The sequence below is a fragment of the Arachis stenosperma genome, chromosome 10, assembly GCF_014773155.1.
Source record: "Arachis stenosperma cultivar V10309 chromosome 10, arast.V10309.gnm1.PFL2, whole genome shotgun sequence".
Lineage (NCBI taxonomy): Eukaryota > Viridiplantae > Streptophyta > Magnoliopsida > Fabales > Fabaceae > Arachis > Arachis stenosperma.
In genome coordinates this window covers 6,250,993-6,270,802 of record NC_080386.1, presented here as the reverse complement: position 1 = coordinate 6,270,802, position 19,810 = coordinate 6,250,993, and the positions used below count along the sequence as shown (strand labels likewise).

The window sequence follows — 19,810 nt, the reverse complement described above, 5'->3', positions numbered from 1 at the left end:
TCCGACAATCATGAATGTTACATTATTATGCGAACAAAATATTATGCATCACTTTTTGTGTACATTTTGTGTGTGCATTTTTATTTTTGGTATTAAACTAATTAATAAGAAATAAGAGAATAAAAAATTTATCTTTTATACCGTAAAAATATATATTTATCAAAGAATCATGCAAATATAATTTTTTTTTAAATTAATTTGACTCGTCCATAAGATATGCACCTACTTTGGCTACGAAGTTTTAATGTGGATCTTCCTACATATTAACTGCTACTAGATAACAAGAACGAATCTCAAGTTATATATGCACCCATAAGCCATAAGGTAACTTGAAATCCCTATCTGTATCACTATATGTCAGCCATGAAACAAACCCGCGTATGAAGTTCCAAATTAACTAACCAGAAGCACTGCCATTGTAGTTTGTGACCCAGAGATTAAAAATGAAAAAGAACAAGAATCACTGACCACAATAACCAAGAGTGAACAGGTAAGGGACTAGGAGCATTACACTATCTAATCCACAATTGTACCTACATCTCACCTTGTCATAACCCAAAATTGCTCGACAATATTTTTAAAGAAAAAAAATTGTCATAAGGCAACAAATCTCGTTCAAGCGTTCGCAAATTTCTATTTATATACAGAGCCAGCTAATATACTATACATAGAACAGAATCCCAGAAGAGGATCATCTCCATTTCATTATTTTCTTCCTGTGGTACCAATGCGTGGTTTGCCCTTAACCTCAGACTCCTGTGTATCACATGTGCATAAATGTCATTAAGAGATAATAAAGATATATTCTTTTAGATATGAGTCATCAAACCAAAATACCTGTGGCAAGTGGAGGAAGATGTACGTCTTTGCTGTAGCAGGATTACAATTTTCTGCCCCTTTACTCCAGTCATAGCAGACCTATAAGCAAGATACAAACAAATTAATGCTAAATGTTTACAAACTCTTCCCATCTCGGCATCACCACAAGTAGTATTAATCTTAATTTTAGTTGAAACCATGAGATACATATGCAAGTTTTGGTAAATCTGATGCACAAGTACCATAATTAACTTAAAGAAGTGCTTGAAATTAAATTGGTGCTAAAGTTTATTCATTAATGCTGCAAACTCAAGAATTGATGTGGGTATACCGAGTAGGCAAATATTGAACCATCATTATTGAAGGTACTGCAAGGAATAGGTTGGTTGCATCTTAACATGGCCTGGATAAGAAATCTTGAATTAGAAAAGCATGTATTTATCAGAAATACTACTATGCATGTGCCAGTTAGAAATTCAACGAATGTCATCAAAGACAAATTACCTTCAACCTCTGTTTACTATCCTTGTCCCAAAAATTGAAAGCACCATCTGATCCAGCAGTTGCAAATGTGTGGTGTATCTAAGGACAATGGGAAAGTAACGAGAGAACCGATAATAGGCAAGGGTCAACATAGTTCCCAATGATATAGGATGTCTACCATTGGTAGAACTGTGGTTAAAAAGTAGAAATTAAGGACAACTGTTGCATTAACAGGGAGGCCCACAAATCATACATAAGTAAAGAATCAGCTATGCACTAGACAGAAGACAAAATAGAATTCGTGCATAGAATTCCAGAAAATTGCACAACTAAAGGATATAGAATAGTAGATTTAAAAGAAAAAATAGATAAAATAAGTAAATCGTAAATTGCCACAGGCTACGCATTTGTCAAATATTGCAACACACCAGACCTTTAGATCATCGGTAAAATATAAAGTAAATCAAGACTCAAATCAGCATAGTCGGGAGCATATATCTCACCGGATGGAAATTTAAGGAGTTGACAGAGTATATTTCATTTCCCTCTCTGTGGCATTTGAAAGTGAAGTTTTTTCCCTGCTGACCATCATCCAAATGATGCACCCCAACTCTTCCTTCAATTGATCCAACCTGCAGTAAGTATATTCTCAGTTTCAACAGTTCAAATTAATCAACTTAGACTTATACAGATGGAGCCCAACCATGGAGGACAAATAGTTAGGCTAACAGGTGAACTTAGTTTCATTAGACGACAGACAGAAATTGAAGTGTAGTTCCCCTTTCTTTGCTGGAAAGAATAGATATAAGCGTGACTTGTAAAAATAACCAAACATCTAAAAGAAGTGGAGCATGATACATACCAAGAAACCTTGTTGATCAGGGAATGCTGCAAGGCACCTTGTTTGATACTTTAAGGGTGAAACGATTCTCTTGAATTCAACCTGTTGCACATGAACAATAATGCCCAAGCTAAGCAATTTGAGAAACCAATGATGTGTAAGCAACAAAACAGCCTCATGAAATAAAGAGAAAGTAGACCCAATATCACAAGTTAATTATATGACTGAAAGACAACACAAATCTAATGTAAAATATGATTAAGTTGTGATAAACTAGATCCAAGTGAAGTATTACCTGAGGATTTTGCAAGTTGTATACAATCAGATTTCTATCAGCTGTGCCAACAACCATCAGAGGATGCCTCACTGTCATTGCATAGCAGCGCTCCGGGAGTTGCTGGGTGTGCACTGGATTTGGTTGCCTTGTATCCCAGTACCTAAAAGTAGCCAGAAAATGTTACACGGAGAGGAAAGAAGTACCAGATCACACAAAATATCAGTGAAGAGCTAGATATGAAACCATCCTCATATGTCTTATAGTGAGGCTATATATAGAGTGAGACTTATTTTTCATACCCCCCCCCCCCCTTTTTTTCCTGTAATAATTTACTTCAATTCTAATTAAAAACAAAAAAAACCACCTGAGTCATGCTATATTATTCAATGGATACCGTAAAATCAGCAAATTCTATTCTAGTACCTTACCTCAGAGTTTTGTCCCAGCTTCCTGTTACTAAAAGACTCATCTCCGGAATCCAGGCGATCTCTTTGATTGGTGCATCATGCATTGCAACAGTCATTGGTTGACCACCAGATAACAAAGGCCACATCTTTACTTGCTTGTCACAGCCACCAGAGAAGACAGTTGTGCCATCATCTTTCCAAGTAGAGCACAAAACCTATGCAGAAAGAGAAACATTATGATGTGCAGACCAATTGAAAGAGCTTACTGCTTCCAGAATGTAGGTTTTAATCGTCAAGTACTACTACTAAGTACTACTACTACTACTACTATTAATCTATTACCTTAATCATTTCGACAGTGAATGCATCTCATTAAATATTAGTTGCATATATCAACAAAAAAAAAACATGTGGTAACTAGCACACATACATTGAAAGTCCAACAGGACAACAATGCATAATCAACCCACGAAGATCACACATGCAAGTGATCTAACTATGTTCTTCATTTAAATCAGTCAGACATTGAAATAGTAGTCAATCCTGTATGTCATAGTGAAACATAACACCCTGGTTCTTGCACTCTAACCATGACCATCTACTTCTCATTCCTAATTTTAAAAACCATCTTGCTTATACAGAACACTGAACACACACACACTCATAAATTCACATGCAATACATGGTAATGATAACTTAGCACAACCTAAACACCTTACCGGGTGGTCATGAGATATAGATGCCTTGGGGACAGTACCAACATTCACCCCATTCCTTGCTACCTCCCAACACCGAACCTACAAGAAAAAGATTCACAAAGTAGCACTATATCATAAGCCTGTTGAACTGAGACCTTTTCAAAATGTTGCATTCAATTGCAAGCAGAGAAAAAAAAAAGGGTGAAATTTACGCTACACAAGTAAACAATTAAGAGAATGATGATGATTCACCTGGTTGTCCCAGGAAGTGGCAACGAGGAAATTAGCTTTGGGACTGAAACTGAGACTTGAGACTGAATCAGTTGGAGGTTGATTCACCTGACAAAAATTAAATCCCCAAAAACACAAGTTCAGAAGCTGCTTCTGATGAAGAAGAAAAGAGGAAGAGATAGAGAATTCTATGATACCTCAATGGACTTGTTAGGGTTATGATTCGTGCTTGTCAAGAAATTCGACATTTTTTACGCCAATTTTTTTTTCGGAAGATTTTCTCTGAGAAAATCACTGAAAAACAGAAAAGAAATGAAAAGAAAAAAAAGTGTTTGCAGTTTGGAGGGAGAGTTAGTAAAAGAAAAAGAAATGACTCGAGTGTGCAGGAAAGGGTTTAGTTGCGGTAAGAGCAGGTGTAGGAATTTAATGCTGCGACCTAGCGTTTTTGCCACGCCTTTTTTATGGGCTATTATCAAGGGCTCAGCGTGCTTATGACGCTTTCATTATGGGTGTTTTTGGACATTGCTTATGGGCTTTTTTTTTTGTTTCTCCATTATTGGCCACTATTTTGGGCCAGAGTTATATATTTGTTTCTTTCCTACTTAGTCCTCTTGTACGGTCCAAGGGAAAAAAAAACATGTATATAACTAAAAAGGATGGAAAATAAAATAAAAGTCCGTCTCCAATCTGCAGTGTTGTGCAGGTTTTTGGTGACTAAAAAAAAATTGGAGTTAATACTCAAATTCGTCCCTGAAAGATATCTCGATCTCCATATTAGTCCCCGGATGATAAAGTTAATCAAAAGAGTCCCCGAAAGTTACAGGAGTTAATCACGTTTGTCCTTCCGTTAACTCCGTTGGTGACCTGGCTAACTGTTGCTGATGTGTGTGGTTAGCTTGCAACGTGGAAGAGGCCCACGTGTCATGAGCTGTTGCTGACAAGGAGAGTTTGAGAAAACAGTTCAAATAAGTCCCTAAGTGTTTGAAACCTAATCCTAAATTCCACGATAAATAGGTCGCCTTCATCAATCAGATGGCCATATGCCTGGGTTCGTGTTGGAATTAGTGGTTTTGGGCGACGATGGAGGCCGGAAATGGAAATGGAGGCCGTGGTGGAGGTGTGTCGTTGTTCTCGAACGGCAGTAATGGTTCCAGCGCCTCAATGCGAAGCAGGAGGAAACCTCATGAGGAATCATGTTTCTGTGGGTTGAAGGCTGCAATAAGAAAGTCTGGGACAGCGGAGAACCCAGATAGACTATTCCGTGCATGTCCAAGGTACCGGGTGAGTGTTGTGACAGATGTTAATGGTTTTTGATGTTGTTTTGTGTGTTGGGATTATGTTTAATTTTTTTATTTTCTGATTTCCGAATTTTTAGAAGGGCAGCCACTGCAACTACTTTAAGTGGGTTGAGGATGATGAGTATGAAGGGATGGGCCAAGGTGGGACGAAGAAAGATTATGGGGCTGAGCTGCAGGTTGATAGTGACTATGATGAATGGAGGTTGAAGGTGGCATGGAGACTGGGCTGCTTGGAAGCTGAAGTAAAAGCATTGAAAATGTTGATAGTTTTCCTGTTTGTGGTAGTTGTGCTTAATGTGATTGTTTGTAGTTTGTTGTGTCGTTCCAAGTAAAGCAAATTCCAAACACTTGATGATGTAATGAGATGAATGTATTGAATGAGAATAGATGTTTCATTTGGTTTTTTTTATATGTAAACAACACAATCTGATTGAAAGGTTCCAAACCAATTCAATGACTATTAAAGTAACATGTACCAAGGAATGGACATAATCAGTAGTGAAAGTAGTGTTAAACATTGAGTAGTCAAAGTACTATTATATTTGAGTTGCCATAGAAGGCTAGATGTCACATTGAACAACAAAAGGTTTAACAAACTAAACAGACCACATCAAAGTCATAAGCTTTTACATGAGGATACATAATAGACCAAAATAAAAGGGCAGAGTACAAGTTTCAGTGACATAGATGACCAAAATGTAGATAATGTAACTCTAATCAAAGTCATTTATCAGTCTTTTTTGGGGGCTTGAAGGCGGGAGTAGGAACGAAGGTCATAAAGTCGGCCAGTTTTTTAGCAGTAGCTGAACTAGTCCCCTTGATTGTCTCAGCGGAGATAGCGACTGGTGCGGCTACAGTAGCTTTAGGAGACGACTGAACTCTGGCTTTCCCTTTAATGACCTTCAACTTGGATGGCCTAACAGCGACTTGTTCCTAAACAAATTAATGGTACAATTTAGATTTAGCTTAGTAAAGAAATGAGATTTATGAAAATGTTTAAAATGAATCACATATTGCAGATTACCTGTTGTGTTTCCTGGGTTGGTGGTATACTGTCACACTGGCTAATATCAATTACTGTCGGAGTCTGTGTTGGTGATGGAGCTGGAGTAGGCTCAGCTGGGACAGTGGTTGCTTCAGGGGCAGCCCCTTCTGCAGCAGGGGCAACCAGAGCTAGTTGCAGCTGCAGCTGCCTAGCATGCTCCTCAGCTTCGGTAGCTTTTTTCTTTGCACAGCTTCGTTTGTTGTGTCCTATCTCACTGCAATACATGCATCTGATAGGGTTATACTTCCTCTTCATCTTTGTTTTTGACCCAGTGGGTTGTTCCTCTTTGTCTCTTCTCCTCTTCTTCGTTGGTCTTCCAGGCTTTGCCTTAAATGGTGGTGGGACGGGAGCTGGGTGTGGAGTTTTTTCCCACAGATCCTGACCTTTCACAGGATTCACATTGAAGCAATAAGTCTTCCTGTACGCTTCCATCTTCAACCAATGGTGACAGTAGTCTTCAACACGCTTGTCATTCTTATCCTGTATAGCTGAGATTGCATGCATACACGGCATCCCTTGCATAGAGAAACCAATCATTATTTTAAAGTCGTGCATAAAAGTAAATTATATTGAGTAAATCTCGAATTATTTACCTGTTAGTTGCCAAAAACGACAGCTGCATGTATGCTTTCCCAGGTCAACCACCATATTGGTTGGCCACCCATGAACTTCATACAGTTCTTCTTTTTCATCACCAGACCATTGAGGAGCCCAGTGGCTAGACAAGCTGTCATGGCTTCAAGTCTGCTCTGCTGAACAGGGGGGAGAATCCCTTGATAATTCTCTAGCTTCTTCCGATTGTCAACAATACTCTTCATGATGATTCTCCTTACTTCCTCAGCTAATGTCAGAATCGGCTTGCCCCTATCATGCTTGATTTTTGCATTGAAAGACTCGCAAGCATTGTTGCATATGTTATCAACCTTTGGCAGTTCACTGAAGTGGGCCTTTGTCCATGCATCTTTTGGCCACTTGTCGAGATATTCCCATGCTTTTTGATTTATTAGCTTCACTTTGTTCATGTTTCTGTTGAATTCAACTGTTGTCCTAGACCGAGCACATTCCCAAACCATATCCTTCAGTTCAGTACTAGACCACTGCTTTGAGAAATTGCGCCATAAATGCCAGACGCAGAATCGATGGTGTACCCTGGGAAATACTTCCTGAACAGCTGGTATTAACCCCTGCAAGTTAAAACAGACACGACAAGTTAACATGTCAAATTCGTCCCTACACTAACTTCATTAAATCAAATTGATCCCTCAATGTTAATTGATCAAGTCAAAATAGTCCCAGTATTGTCTTATCTGAATCAAAAACAATGCTCACCTTCTGCATGTCTGAAATGAAGCACCATTTGTTCTCCCTGTAGTCTCCCAGGTCACTGTGCAGTAACTCAAGGAACCACTTCCAGTTGTCCTTGTTTTCAACACTGACTATGGCATAAGCAATCACAACTATGTGATTGTTAGCATCTTGCCCACAAGCTGTTAAAATCTTACCCCCATGTAGTGTTTTGAGAAACGCCCCATCCAGACCGATTAAGGGCCTGCAAGCAGCCTTAAAACCTCTCTTGCAGGCATCAAGGCAAACATAAAAGCGATCAAACAGGGGAGGACTCTCAGGCATGGGGATAACAGACACTTGAACTGTGGATCCGGGGTTACTAGTGAGCAACTCATTCGCGTAGTCCCACACCAACCCATATTGAGCTATCTCATCACCTTCAACTATTTTCCTAGCCGCTTTCAAGGCTCTTGTAATGCATGTGCTGTTCAGATAGACGTTGCACTTTCTAACAAACCAATCGTAAACCTCTCGGTGCTTCATGGTTGGGTGTTTTCTAAGCTTAGGTACTAGTTTACTTAGAGTCCAGGTTTGGGTTGCAGCTCTGTTTTTTCTCCTTCTCGGACAAGTGTGACTATCTACTAGTGTCTTAATTTGCCAAGAACCATCTTGCTTATTACATGCACAGTAAACTACCCAGGGACAATCTTCAGACTTACAGACAGCCCTAACTCTAACTTTGTCATTTTTTGAAAATAGAATATTTCTACCCCACTGGATTGTATAATCCCTAGTTGCTTGCATGAATTCAGACTTGGATTTAAATACCATACTGACCTCGAATTTTAACTCTCCAAACTTTGTTTTTTCATTGAACTGTGGGTACACAGCTGGTGATTCTTCATCAGACTCCAACACCTTATCAGAATCCTCTGAATGCCAGGAGTCAGCATCTGAGGCAGCATCACTTTCATCTAAATCTGGCAACAAAAAAAATTGTAACACATTACAAAGGCTAACATTTGCATAATAAAAACCCCAAACAACTAACCCTAAAGGAATTAACATACCAGACTCAGAACTTTCTTCATCTTCAGAGCCCTCATAGTTGGAATCATCAGTGTCTATCTCTTTATCAGCTAGTCTTTTCTTAGGGGGCTTGTGCTTTTCTTTGACTTCAGACCTGCTGTCCCTTTTTGCACTTCTTTTTCCCTTCCCAGAGTCAGTATCACTCTCACTGCTATAGAGGTTGTCTCCTACAACCTTTGGAGGCCTATACAGTTCATCTTCAGTACTCTCATAAGAGTCATGAGAGTCAGTGTCATCTTCCTGGAGGGGAGCTTTCTTCACTTGTCTTCCACACCTTGTGACTCTGCAGCCAATGCTATTTTGTTTGTCCTTTGCCCCTTGTGAGTTACTGCCTGCCTCTGATGACGAATTTGATTGAGGTGGGACTGATTTGGCCTGATAACTGGTCTTCTTTGCCTGAGGAACACGCTTCATGGGCTGAGCAGCTGTCTTCTTGGGCTGAGATGTTGTCTTGTTGGGTTGGTGGGCTGCTTTATTGGGCTGAGACATGGGCTTCACCTTTGGTTGATTGGGCTCAGATATGGGCTTTATTGTAGGATTAGGCTGTGACTTGGGCTGTGAGGTTGTTCTGTTGGGGTGAGAGGTTTGCTTCTGGGACTGAGGACCAATTCTTGTTGTTTTCTTCACAGGTTGGGAGCTGCAGTTCCCCTGTTTCAACCCTTCTGCTTCCACATTCACTACTTCATCCTCAATCTCCTCTACTATACAAGGCTGAGATATACAATGCTCCAAGTAGATATTGATCAGATTGTGGTTTCTCCTGCAATCCTTGCACATGGCAACCAAGTCTGCATCTGTCACTAAGCTTCTCAACCCTGATGCAAGAGGAACTCCAGGATCTTTCCACCAACAACTTCCAGCTTCAATGTAACCCAACTCCCTATAATAACCCCTTACAAAGAAGACGTCAAGCGTGTCTCCCTCAACCCCCATCAGCACCTCTGTATTATCGGGTTCGTATACCATATCTCCTTCCTCATTCTTCTTAAACAGTCCCCCATGGTGAAACACAAAGGTCATCGGAGGACCTTCCATCTACAAGCAGAAAGAAGAAAACCTCCTTAGCCCACACAGATTGCAACTGCCTATTCTCAATGATAACATAAGAAACCCTAACCCCAAAACAAACATGCAACACCGAAAACTAACTCCCATTAACATCAAACAACAATAACACAATATCATCACAACGGCATTCAAAGCAATGCATTCTGACCTTAAACAACAATCACAGAAACCCCTACCCCTAACCAGACACAGTTATACATAACGACACCCCTACGACATCAGCCTACAAACTGACTTCAAAAAAAAAGGAAAAAACTTTACTGCTTACCTCTAACCGTCAAGCTTGCTTCTTCCACAATCAATGCTGCTAACCGCTGATGACCGCTCTTCTCATTACCAACAGCTGCTCCGCTTTGATCGTCAACCAACGACGACAAACGTGGATGGCGATGTTCGAATGCAACGTGAACGGGTTAGGGCATGGCTTGACGAAGACGAAACAATTTGGAGCCAACGGTGAAGATACTAGTTATGGAGGAGGGTGATTCCACTCTGAAACGTTTTGAATCCACTATCTCCACAAAACGACGCCGATTCATGTCTATCTGGCCGAACCATCAAAACGGCGTCGTATTCCTTCTTTGCCAGCATGGCAGTTAACGTGCCACGTGAGCAGACGTTAGCCATGTCATCAAGCAATTTGACAGAAGGACGAACCTGATTAACTCGTGTAACTTTCGGGGACTCTTTTGATTAACTTTATCATCCGGGGACTAATATGGAGATCGAGGTATCTTTCAGGGGCGAATTTGAGTATTAACTCAAAAAAATTGTATTAAGTATGTTATAAAATTGGGTTGGTCGAGTGGTCAGCTCACTCGTTCGCTTAAACAAGTGTCGGGAGTTCAAACCCCGCCTTGTGCATGTAGCAACTCATTGGCCAGCGGCAGACCCTTAAATGCAGCTTATATACGCGACGGATTAGTCCTTAACCTGTGATTAACATGAATTCCAAATTGTTAGATCATGGTGACATAAAGAAGTATTATTTATTTGATTGACTTGCATAATTTAAAACTATCAATGTAAATAGAGTCACACAACCACATCTTATGGTATTTGTTGGATGAGAATACAAAATATTATTATACTATAAAGTACAAATGCACATTTGATCACAGCTAAAGAATTTAATTAGAGAGCCCAATTTGCCAACATTTTAAAATTCTTTTTATCATAAATTTTAAAATATAAATCTTAACTCTAAATCATAAATCATCTCAAAAAATGAGAGTTAAAAAAATGACTAATATTAACTAATTAAAAAATAGTTTTTTTCATATTTATTCTATATTTTTTATATTCAAAAATACTATTTATATATTAAAATTAGTCATTATATATATTTGTGTATAAATATATCTATAATTTAATTTATTTTTAATGTATATTTTGTATTTTTATATGTATTCTATACTAATAATTTATTTTGATAATTAATTTTAGTGTATACTTAACTCGATTGATTTATATTACGTACATTTATAATGCTTAAATTTATTATTTGGTTTTCCCCTTTGTTTCTGGCCTTTGAGCGCATGCAATAATCAAGCATAATAGTAGACCTATTATTGAATATACTTAGATTTTTGTCTTGCGTATTGAAATGAAAAGACAAGTATATTATTGAAGGAGGTTGATATTATTAATCCAATATATATAAGAGAAATGTGTTAATGTTCGATTAAGATATAAATTTAGCTAGCTGGCTTGCTTGCACTTACCGACAGAGAAAAGAAAATTATCTGTTATTGTTCAACACGTCATGATCGTATTAAAAGTAAGGCATTACTAATCTGTTTTTCGTATTTATTATTTAATACTAAGTCTTTAGTTCGATTTTGCGTTTAGAAAAAGGCAAAAAATTTTGTTTTTATTAATTAAAATTATATATCAAAGATTCTCAAGTAATACTAGTCATATAGTTATTAATAATAATAAATATCATACAAAAGAATTCAAATGAAATTCAGATACAACTTCTATTCGCGATAGAAATGAAATATCAACTTAATTTATTGAATATATAGGTGCATTTTTGTTTTTTCTAGTTTAATTAGACGTATGATGTATCCATCTCTTTTTAAAAGAGAAAAGCATGAAAAAATCAACTACATTTTCCATTTTGGCAGCACTTTTTTTTTTCCCTCTCTCATAAAACCTAGTGTCCCAAAACCCTTGAATTCCTGTTTGATGATGATGTTGTAATCTGGCAATTTTGAAGAGTATTTGATTAATGGCACTTGGTCAATCATAATAATGCAAAATGGCGGACCCAAGATGGTGGAATGGTAACACTTGACGCAATAAATTGATCAAACTAGGGGAATATGATGGTCAAATGTTTATCATAGAAATTTGATGAAAACAAAGATATATTTCACTAATAATAAAACAAAAAAGTCTTATTTAATAAATGAATCAACTTATAATAATTTTTCATTTTATTGAATAGTATTAGTAGACAAACGTTTTATCATGAAATTATTTCTGTTAAAATTTTAAATTAATAAAAAAAATAACATAAATGATATAGTTCATTATATTTTTAATATATTTTTTTCACAAAATAACTTTTTTTAGACAAAAAATGTAACTGTGCGTATAGAAATTTAATGTGACAAAAATGAGAATGTTGAGATGGATAATCATTCACACACGTATAAACAAAATAATAAATAAAGATATAAAATTAAAGTAGTGTCTGTTGTAAAAAATATGGTAAAATTTTGTCTTAGGTGGTTTGAATATATAAAAAGAATAACACCCAGGATAGATAAGATAGAAGGTGGACAACTAAGGATCAATAGAAAAAAATTTAAAAAGATTATATATGAAGTGATAATAGGAGATCTACATGTCAATTGTTTTGCTATAAACATGATATATACATGATAAAGTGTAATAATATCATTTGATCCATGTAGTCGACCTAGTGGTAATAATGGGGCGGGTTTTTGTCCTATCCGACCAAATCCCTTCATACAATAACCTGCATCGAACCTATCCCACTTCTACTCACGAATAGTAAAAAATTAAACCGTGCGTGCAGGTATTCGTCTCGTTCCTACTACTTGCCCCTATCATTATTAAAATCCAATAAATAAAATTAAATTTTAAAATTTATATAACCATCATCACATACATAACATAAATTAAAGTACAAATTTAGTTATAATACAATATTAATAATCATTTTACTAATTATTTTATATATATTACATATATTATATATTAAAAGTATATATATTATATATGCCAAAATAGATAGGAGCGGATTTAACCTAAACCCAACATCGTCCTGTCCCGTCCAGAACCCGTCCTACTAAAAATTCATCTCCGATGCGGCGGACGGGTAATTATTTGCTCCGAACGGGTAGAGACAGAATAGATACCCACAAATTCGAATAGTATTGTCATCTCTAAGTCAACCTCACCTTATTACAGAATAAAACTTCATTGTTGTTGTTTGCTTTTTTTAGTTTGTCTAACAATAATTTTTTTTTTCATTTGAATAACAAAAACAAATTCTAAATTTTTTTGTCATAAAAAATATAATATTAAATAATAAAATTACTTTAAAATACAGTTATATATTTATATTCATAAGTCACACAAAAATAGTTATATTGATAGAAAAACAAAAGAAAAAAAAAAGAAAGGAAGAGAAACGAATTATGACAATTTTTTTAGTGTTTTGTGATAATTAATGAATATTAAATAAAACAAATTTTGTTTTTTTTTTTTTTAACATTACACCGTGCAACCTAATTATATGTAGACTATTTATATTCCAAAAATGATGATAATGACTAATTAGTTGCCACTCTATATATAGATGGAAAAGGCATCGTTGAATACGTTGATGAGTAGTAAGGTAATAATAACTGAATAAGGTGTTAGGCAAAAAGCAAATTAAAAAACACATGCATGTATTCCAGTTCCTATCATGCATATATACATAATTCATGACCAAATAAAATTACGTGCAGTGTACTAATTATCAATGGAAATAGAACACTATTCTGACCTTGCATGCTGTATGGGAATGCAAGCCATCAAGTCAACCCATTCATATAAGACCTCAGATATTAATCATAATTTTTTTATGTTGACCAGAATAATAATGGATGGCCATATATTTTGTATTTATTTAATTTGTAGCAGTCGTGACGTATTATTATTATTGTTATTACTACTGCTACTACTCTATATCTAGAAAACTTTTTAATGTACCAAAATTAAAGTCATATATAATCTGGATATATATTTCCTTTAAATATAATTGGATGGCCAGAAAAGTCAGTTTTCCTTTATTTTAGCCGTTATGAGATTATTCTTTTAAAAATTTAAAATAACAAAAATAAAACACATAAATAATTATATTTTTAATATAATCTAAAATGCAATAGTTTTTTTTTAGATTTACATAAATTTTTTTGTATAAATTTACCCTTTTAATATTATATGATAAAATTATTTTTTTTTTAATTTAAATTTAAATTGATACGAAGAGATATATCAATAATAATATTATAAATATTTTAGTATAATTTTTCGTAAAAAATTATAAAAAATTAGTACAAATATTACTTTTTTATTTTAGCATTAAAGAAGTTGCCCTAATTTAATTTTTGTGGAATTTCTTTTTCTTTTACATATGTAAGATATCTTTTTATTCAAATGAATGCAAGACTGAACTAGCTAAGCAATATAAAAGAGATATTAAAAATTAGTAATATTATATGAATAAAAAGATTTATTATCTTTGGCAAATATTTATTAGCCAAATAAAATTTTAAATATTAAATATTAAATTTGAAATTTTAATAATATAAAAATAAAGTGGTGGTCAAGTGTTAGATAATATTAATAAAAAAGTATTGATCCCTAATTCTCATTAAAAATATTATATAATATGAAAGATTCAGATAAATTGCATTTTAAATAAGAAAATATACATTGTACTGTCACTTTTATTTTAATAATATTATTCATTTTTTACGTATAATTATGAATCATACAAATATATAATATAAAAAATTATATTAATATATTAATATTTTAGTAATTTTTTACTGTTAATCTCAATCATATATTATATATAATTTTTATAATTAAGATCAACATACAGTTAAAAATTACTAAAACACCAATATATTAATATACTTAAAAAATTTTAAAATTATATGCAAAATAACATTATCAAAAATAAGAGTGATAATATCACCATTCTAATAATAATAAAAAATGGTAAGAGTAGTACCAAGAATAATAGGGAATAAAAATCAAGAATAACAACGTGAATATTTTCCCAATATTCGTACTTATATACGTGCACTATCTTCTCTATACAAATACACACCGGCGATAAACCAGGGGTAATTATAACTGCTCCAACTCCCAAGTCAAAACATAGCTAGTTAAACTCTTTACAAAATAATATTTTAAATAATAATAGTGAGAAATATTACCATATATAAAATAAGGAGATTATTTTAATAAATACATTAAAAATGTTTTTTTTTAATGTTTACATGTGTTATATTATTATTGGACATTTTTATTAAATCGATTAATAATTTATTTTTTAATAAATCAGAACAAAATTAGTTTATTTTAGTAATAATAATAAACTCAATTATCTACATTATAATTATTAGATCTGATTTGATCCGATCGAATTACACAATTTAAACCGAATATCTTTAAATTTTTTGATAAAAAGACAAATATATCCCTAATTTTTTGTTTTATGAATATTTAAATTCCTAAAAAATTAAAAATATAATTAAATTTCTAAAAAAATAGATTTATTATTATTATAAAAAAATTGACTTTACTCTTGCGACGGTGCCACGGAGATCCGACTGAGGAGCGCCATTGAAAAGCGGAGAAGGGGATGCGGACCCCCACTTGAGTGAACATGGTTTTGTAAAACCAAATTCAGTCGGCAACCCGGGACGTGAAAATTGAGTTCGTACAACTGTTCGTGGGGGCAGGAACAAAGACGTCGTAGTTGGCCTCCTCGTCAGTACCCTCGCACAGGTACTTGACCTGACGAAACTCAGTAAGCTCCTCCTCACCCATCTGGTTCGGGGAGTCCCTCAAGTCGGAAGCCACCCAAGCGTATGGGTCGTAATCTGCGGCGGAGGTAGAAGCTCGAGAGACGACGCGAGGCATACCTACAGTGGGGGTACCACTCGGTTAGTCTATGAGATCGGGAGCTCGGAAAAAATTTAGAAACTACATTTAGCCTATCCAGCAACTAAAATCAAGCAGGGCTAAAGCAAAATCCAAGCAAAAGCCTAAAAGCTAATATCCTGAAATGGTGACCCCCTAACACACCTACTCAACACTAAGATCATTTATCATACAAAACAAACAAGCAGCATGCAAGCAGAAGAACCAATAATGAAGAAAAAAGGACCTTGCAACAGAAAGAGAAGGGATTGATATTTACCTGGAGTAGTTGCGAAAACCTGAAAAAAAAAAGAAATGCACAAGGATGCAGAAATGATGCTCTGGAATACTTAGGAGAGAAGAAGATGAAGATAGGAGAAACGAGAATGGGAAAGGAAAAAGAAACGCAAACGGTTTAAAACTGCCACTCAAGAGGCGCGAAAAGACTGGGGAAAAAATGGTCTTTGCGCGGGTTTTTTTTTAACTCATTATGAGCATTTAATGCTCGGCGCGAGAAACGAGGCGACGAATGATCACCCTAACAACAAACAGACGCGCGCAAGAGGCACGTTCCCCTACGGATGGCCGACCTCGCGACAACGCGCGAAAGAAGAGACAACACGCCGCCAACAGCCCTCACGACTATTGCTGGCGCGTGGGGGCACTGTTGCGGCCTGACCCAAACAGATTGCAGGCCGACCCAACCCATAGACCACCCGACCCGAACAGTCGGGTGCGAGCTGCTTAACCACCGACCCGGACACGCTCCTTGGCAGCTCATCACTACAGCTATATAAGGAAGTTTCGAGGAAGGTGGGTCTTCTCTGGTGGGACCCACTTCTGACGCAGTATATATGGGGAGGGTCCAACCCCTCCCCCAAGGTACGACACCTACCACTTTATCCCTTTTTCGCCTGCACACTCAACTGACTAGCGCGTTGGAGTACCTTTGCAGGTGACACCCCCTTTATATCCGGAGCTCGGAACGTCGGCTACTCCAGTTTCACCCTCGCGACCTGGTTCCAGGTCACACTCCACCTATCAACTCAAGAATCTTCCAAAACTGTTCGGTACTCAATCTACCGAACAACTCTAATTTATTAAAAAAATAAAAAATAATTAATTTATTAATACATTTAATAATAATGTAACACGTAAACATCTTTACAAAAAGAAGTTTTACACGTTATTGTAAAAGCATTCCCCTAATAATAATTTCTTGCGGGAAAGTGCTGTGTCGAATATATAGTCTAGGGGACCAGCAGTTTTATTGAATTTTGGCCAGCATGTAACCAGCAGAGGAAGGTGAGTCATTGAATGAAATTTCACACCAATCTCACACCATCAAATCATCATTGATGGTTAGTTGATGACTAACAATCACAAAAATTGCTGGCCCTAGCATTGCTCTTAAATTAAATGAGTAAAAAGCGAAGTTGCATGGATATTGCAAATAAGTTTCCCGGTGTACGTAGTTCACGTCATAGTTTGACGATTTCCCCTCATTAATTCTAGTCATTACTTTTTGCGGTAAAAGACAAAACTATTTGGACATTAGATTTTTTTTTTTTTTTGGGGAAAGAAAAAACATTGCCACTGTGGATGAAATACTATATTCATTTTAAATTATTTGCCTTTTTATTTTAAATTAACTATTTTTTGTTTTTAAATTTTATTAACATCTTTGAGAAATATATATAAAAGAAATTAACAGAATATACTTTATTTTATTTTTTTCTTATAAAAGCAAGATAATAATATAAATATTAATTATCACTAAAAATATATATTAATGTTTTAAAAACAATATTCTGTCGGCACAATACTGATAAATTGACAATAGTATATGTTACACATAGAGAAATGTAAGGGAAAAAATTGAAAGAAAGAAGAAAAATTTATATAAAATTGATGGTTGAAAATGATAGAGATGAGAGAGAAGAAAAAAAAATAAAGGCTCACGAATAGATATTTTTATATAAAATTAATGGTTGAAAATTATTAGATAATTTAATATATTCGATTAAATTAGTATTTAATAATTTTTAATTATCAATTTTATATTAAGAGAATTGCATGTAAATTTTTATCTAAAAAAATTTTGAGTTTTAAATATTTTAAAATGAAGATTAATTATATGGATTTTTTTGTTGACTATTATATGGATTAAAATAAAATCAAATAATATTACATAAATATAACAAAATTATTATACTTATATGTAAATGGACACAACTAAAAGAATTCTAAAACTAAAAATAGTTATTTCATAAACATTTAATAGAATCTTTATTCGTCAATTAAATTAATTATTAGAAAATCTCCTTATCAGTGGACTCTTTTTTTAAATATATAAAAATATGGAGATGAGATAGAGGGCATAGACCATTTGTCCTGTGGTTGGTGTGAGGAATCTTTTGTCTAATAACTTGAGTAGATTTTTCTTCATCATTAGTCATATCAACATATATAATAATTGATGCTAACGTGCGTAACTATTTTATTTAATTTCAAATACAATAACGAAGTTGTTAAAATTTCAATACATTATATATATGGAACTCTATTTTCTATAATGATAATAGTAATTCCCGTCCTTTAACAAAATTAGCATAGTAAATTAGTAATAGTTTGTGTTTTCTACTTTCAATTTTTAGTGGATGTGAGAGATTTAATACAAATTTGGAAATTCCATGTGTCACGCGCACGTGGAATATCATCATCTTTCGTGAATTATTATTGTGATTTGTTGTCGGAAAACAACATCAATTTGGGTTGATAACTTGATCATATTGTTTTATATTCATTTCCAATTGACCAATCATTTTCTGTAGCGGCTTTATTGTTAGTATTTTGTCTAAATTGAGGTTTGTCATAATAACGTGTGAAGCAATGATAAATTATATTAATATTATACCATTTTATTTCATATCTAACAGCTCTCATATATGCATGCATGTAGCATCTTTTATTTTTTAAATCTTCTGCTGAATTAAGTTGGCTTTAATTATTTAATTAATACACTGCTTTATCTTAACCTGAAACCATTGAAAATTGTAGATATATGAAAGTCCAGGACTCATTGTGTGGTTTTGATTTTACTTTGACTTCTCTTGGTCCATCTTATTTATTTATTTTAAAATTAATGGCTCTTATTGTTATTGAAGCTTAATTATATCAAGTTCAAATTTTGAAATATTCTAGTTTTTTTTTTTAATTGCTGAATTATTGAATTCAACCTCTCAACTTCTTATGTATGTTCACATCATCACATGTAGTCGTTTTGTGAACACAATATATATATATATATATATATATGAAATAAAAGTCCATGCAACAATAATGTTAATATTTTACATACTAAAAAAGAAAGAAAATAAAAAGGTCTATAGAGTAGTATTGTACGAATTATTTTAGAGAAAATGCCATTTTCCCTTCTTATAAGATACTAAAATGATACTCCCCTCCTCTCTATTTATAAAATGTATATTTCACTTTCTTATAAATTTTAAAAAAATTTTTCTTTAATCCGTTTTAAATTTTTTGTGTTAATTAATGTTAACTTTATCTATTTTTAAAAAAAATAAATTATTTTTTATAAAAATATCCTTTGTCAAAAATTTAATTTTTTATCATTAAATTTTGTTTACCAAAATACTTTTTAATAAATTATTTTTTTATTGATTAAATTATATTTTTACCAAACTATTTTTAAAAAAATTTCATAATTATTTTTTTAAGATATCTTTCAATAATTTTTTAATTATTAAATTATAATTTTATCAAAATTTTTATTAACAATTATTTTTATATTTTACTATTAATTTTTCAATATCAATATATATTATTTTAAAATTAAATAAAAAAAATTTACTATTGTTAATATGTATAATAATTAATACATATTTATATTGAAAAATAATCTTACTAAAATTTTTTATTTAATGTTAAAATAATATATATTGATATCAGAAAATTAATAGTAAAATATAAAAAAATTGTTAACAAAAATTTTTGATAAAATTATAATTTAATAATTAAAAAATTATTGAAAGATATTTTAAAAAATAATTTAATTATTAAT

The 19,810-nt window shown here is 33.7% G+C and overlaps 2 protein-coding genes across 2 annotated transcripts; one reads left to right on the top strand and one right to left on the bottom strand.

Moving 5' to 3' along the window:
* Positions 1-253: 253 nt before the first annotated feature.
* LOC130955912 (protein RAE1-like) lies at positions 254-4,144 on the bottom strand. Its single transcript, XM_057882913.1, has 11 exons — positions 3,954-4,144; positions 3,778-3,864; positions 3,547-3,624; positions 2,849-3,042; positions 2,439-2,580; positions 2,165-2,245; positions 1,806-1,934; positions 1,324-1,401; positions 1,151-1,222; positions 838-918; positions 254-756 (listed from the first exon to the last, which is right to left on the bottom strand). Exons 1-11 carry the CDS (start codon positions 4,002-4,004, stop codon positions 706-708), a joined length of 1,044 nt encoding a protein of 347 aa, XP_057738896.1. The 5' UTR covers positions 4,005-4,144; the 3' UTR covers positions 254-705.
* Positions 4,145-4,836: 692 nt separating this feature from the next.
* Positions 4,837-5,386, top strand: LOC130956652 (uncharacterized). The gene is made up of 2 exons (XM_057883673.1): positions 4,837-5,037; positions 5,132-5,386. Exons 1-2 carry the CDS (start codon positions 4,837-4,839, stop codon positions 5,384-5,386), a joined length of 456 nt encoding a protein of 151 aa, XP_057739656.1.
* Positions 5,387-19,810: the final 14,424 nt, after the last annotated feature.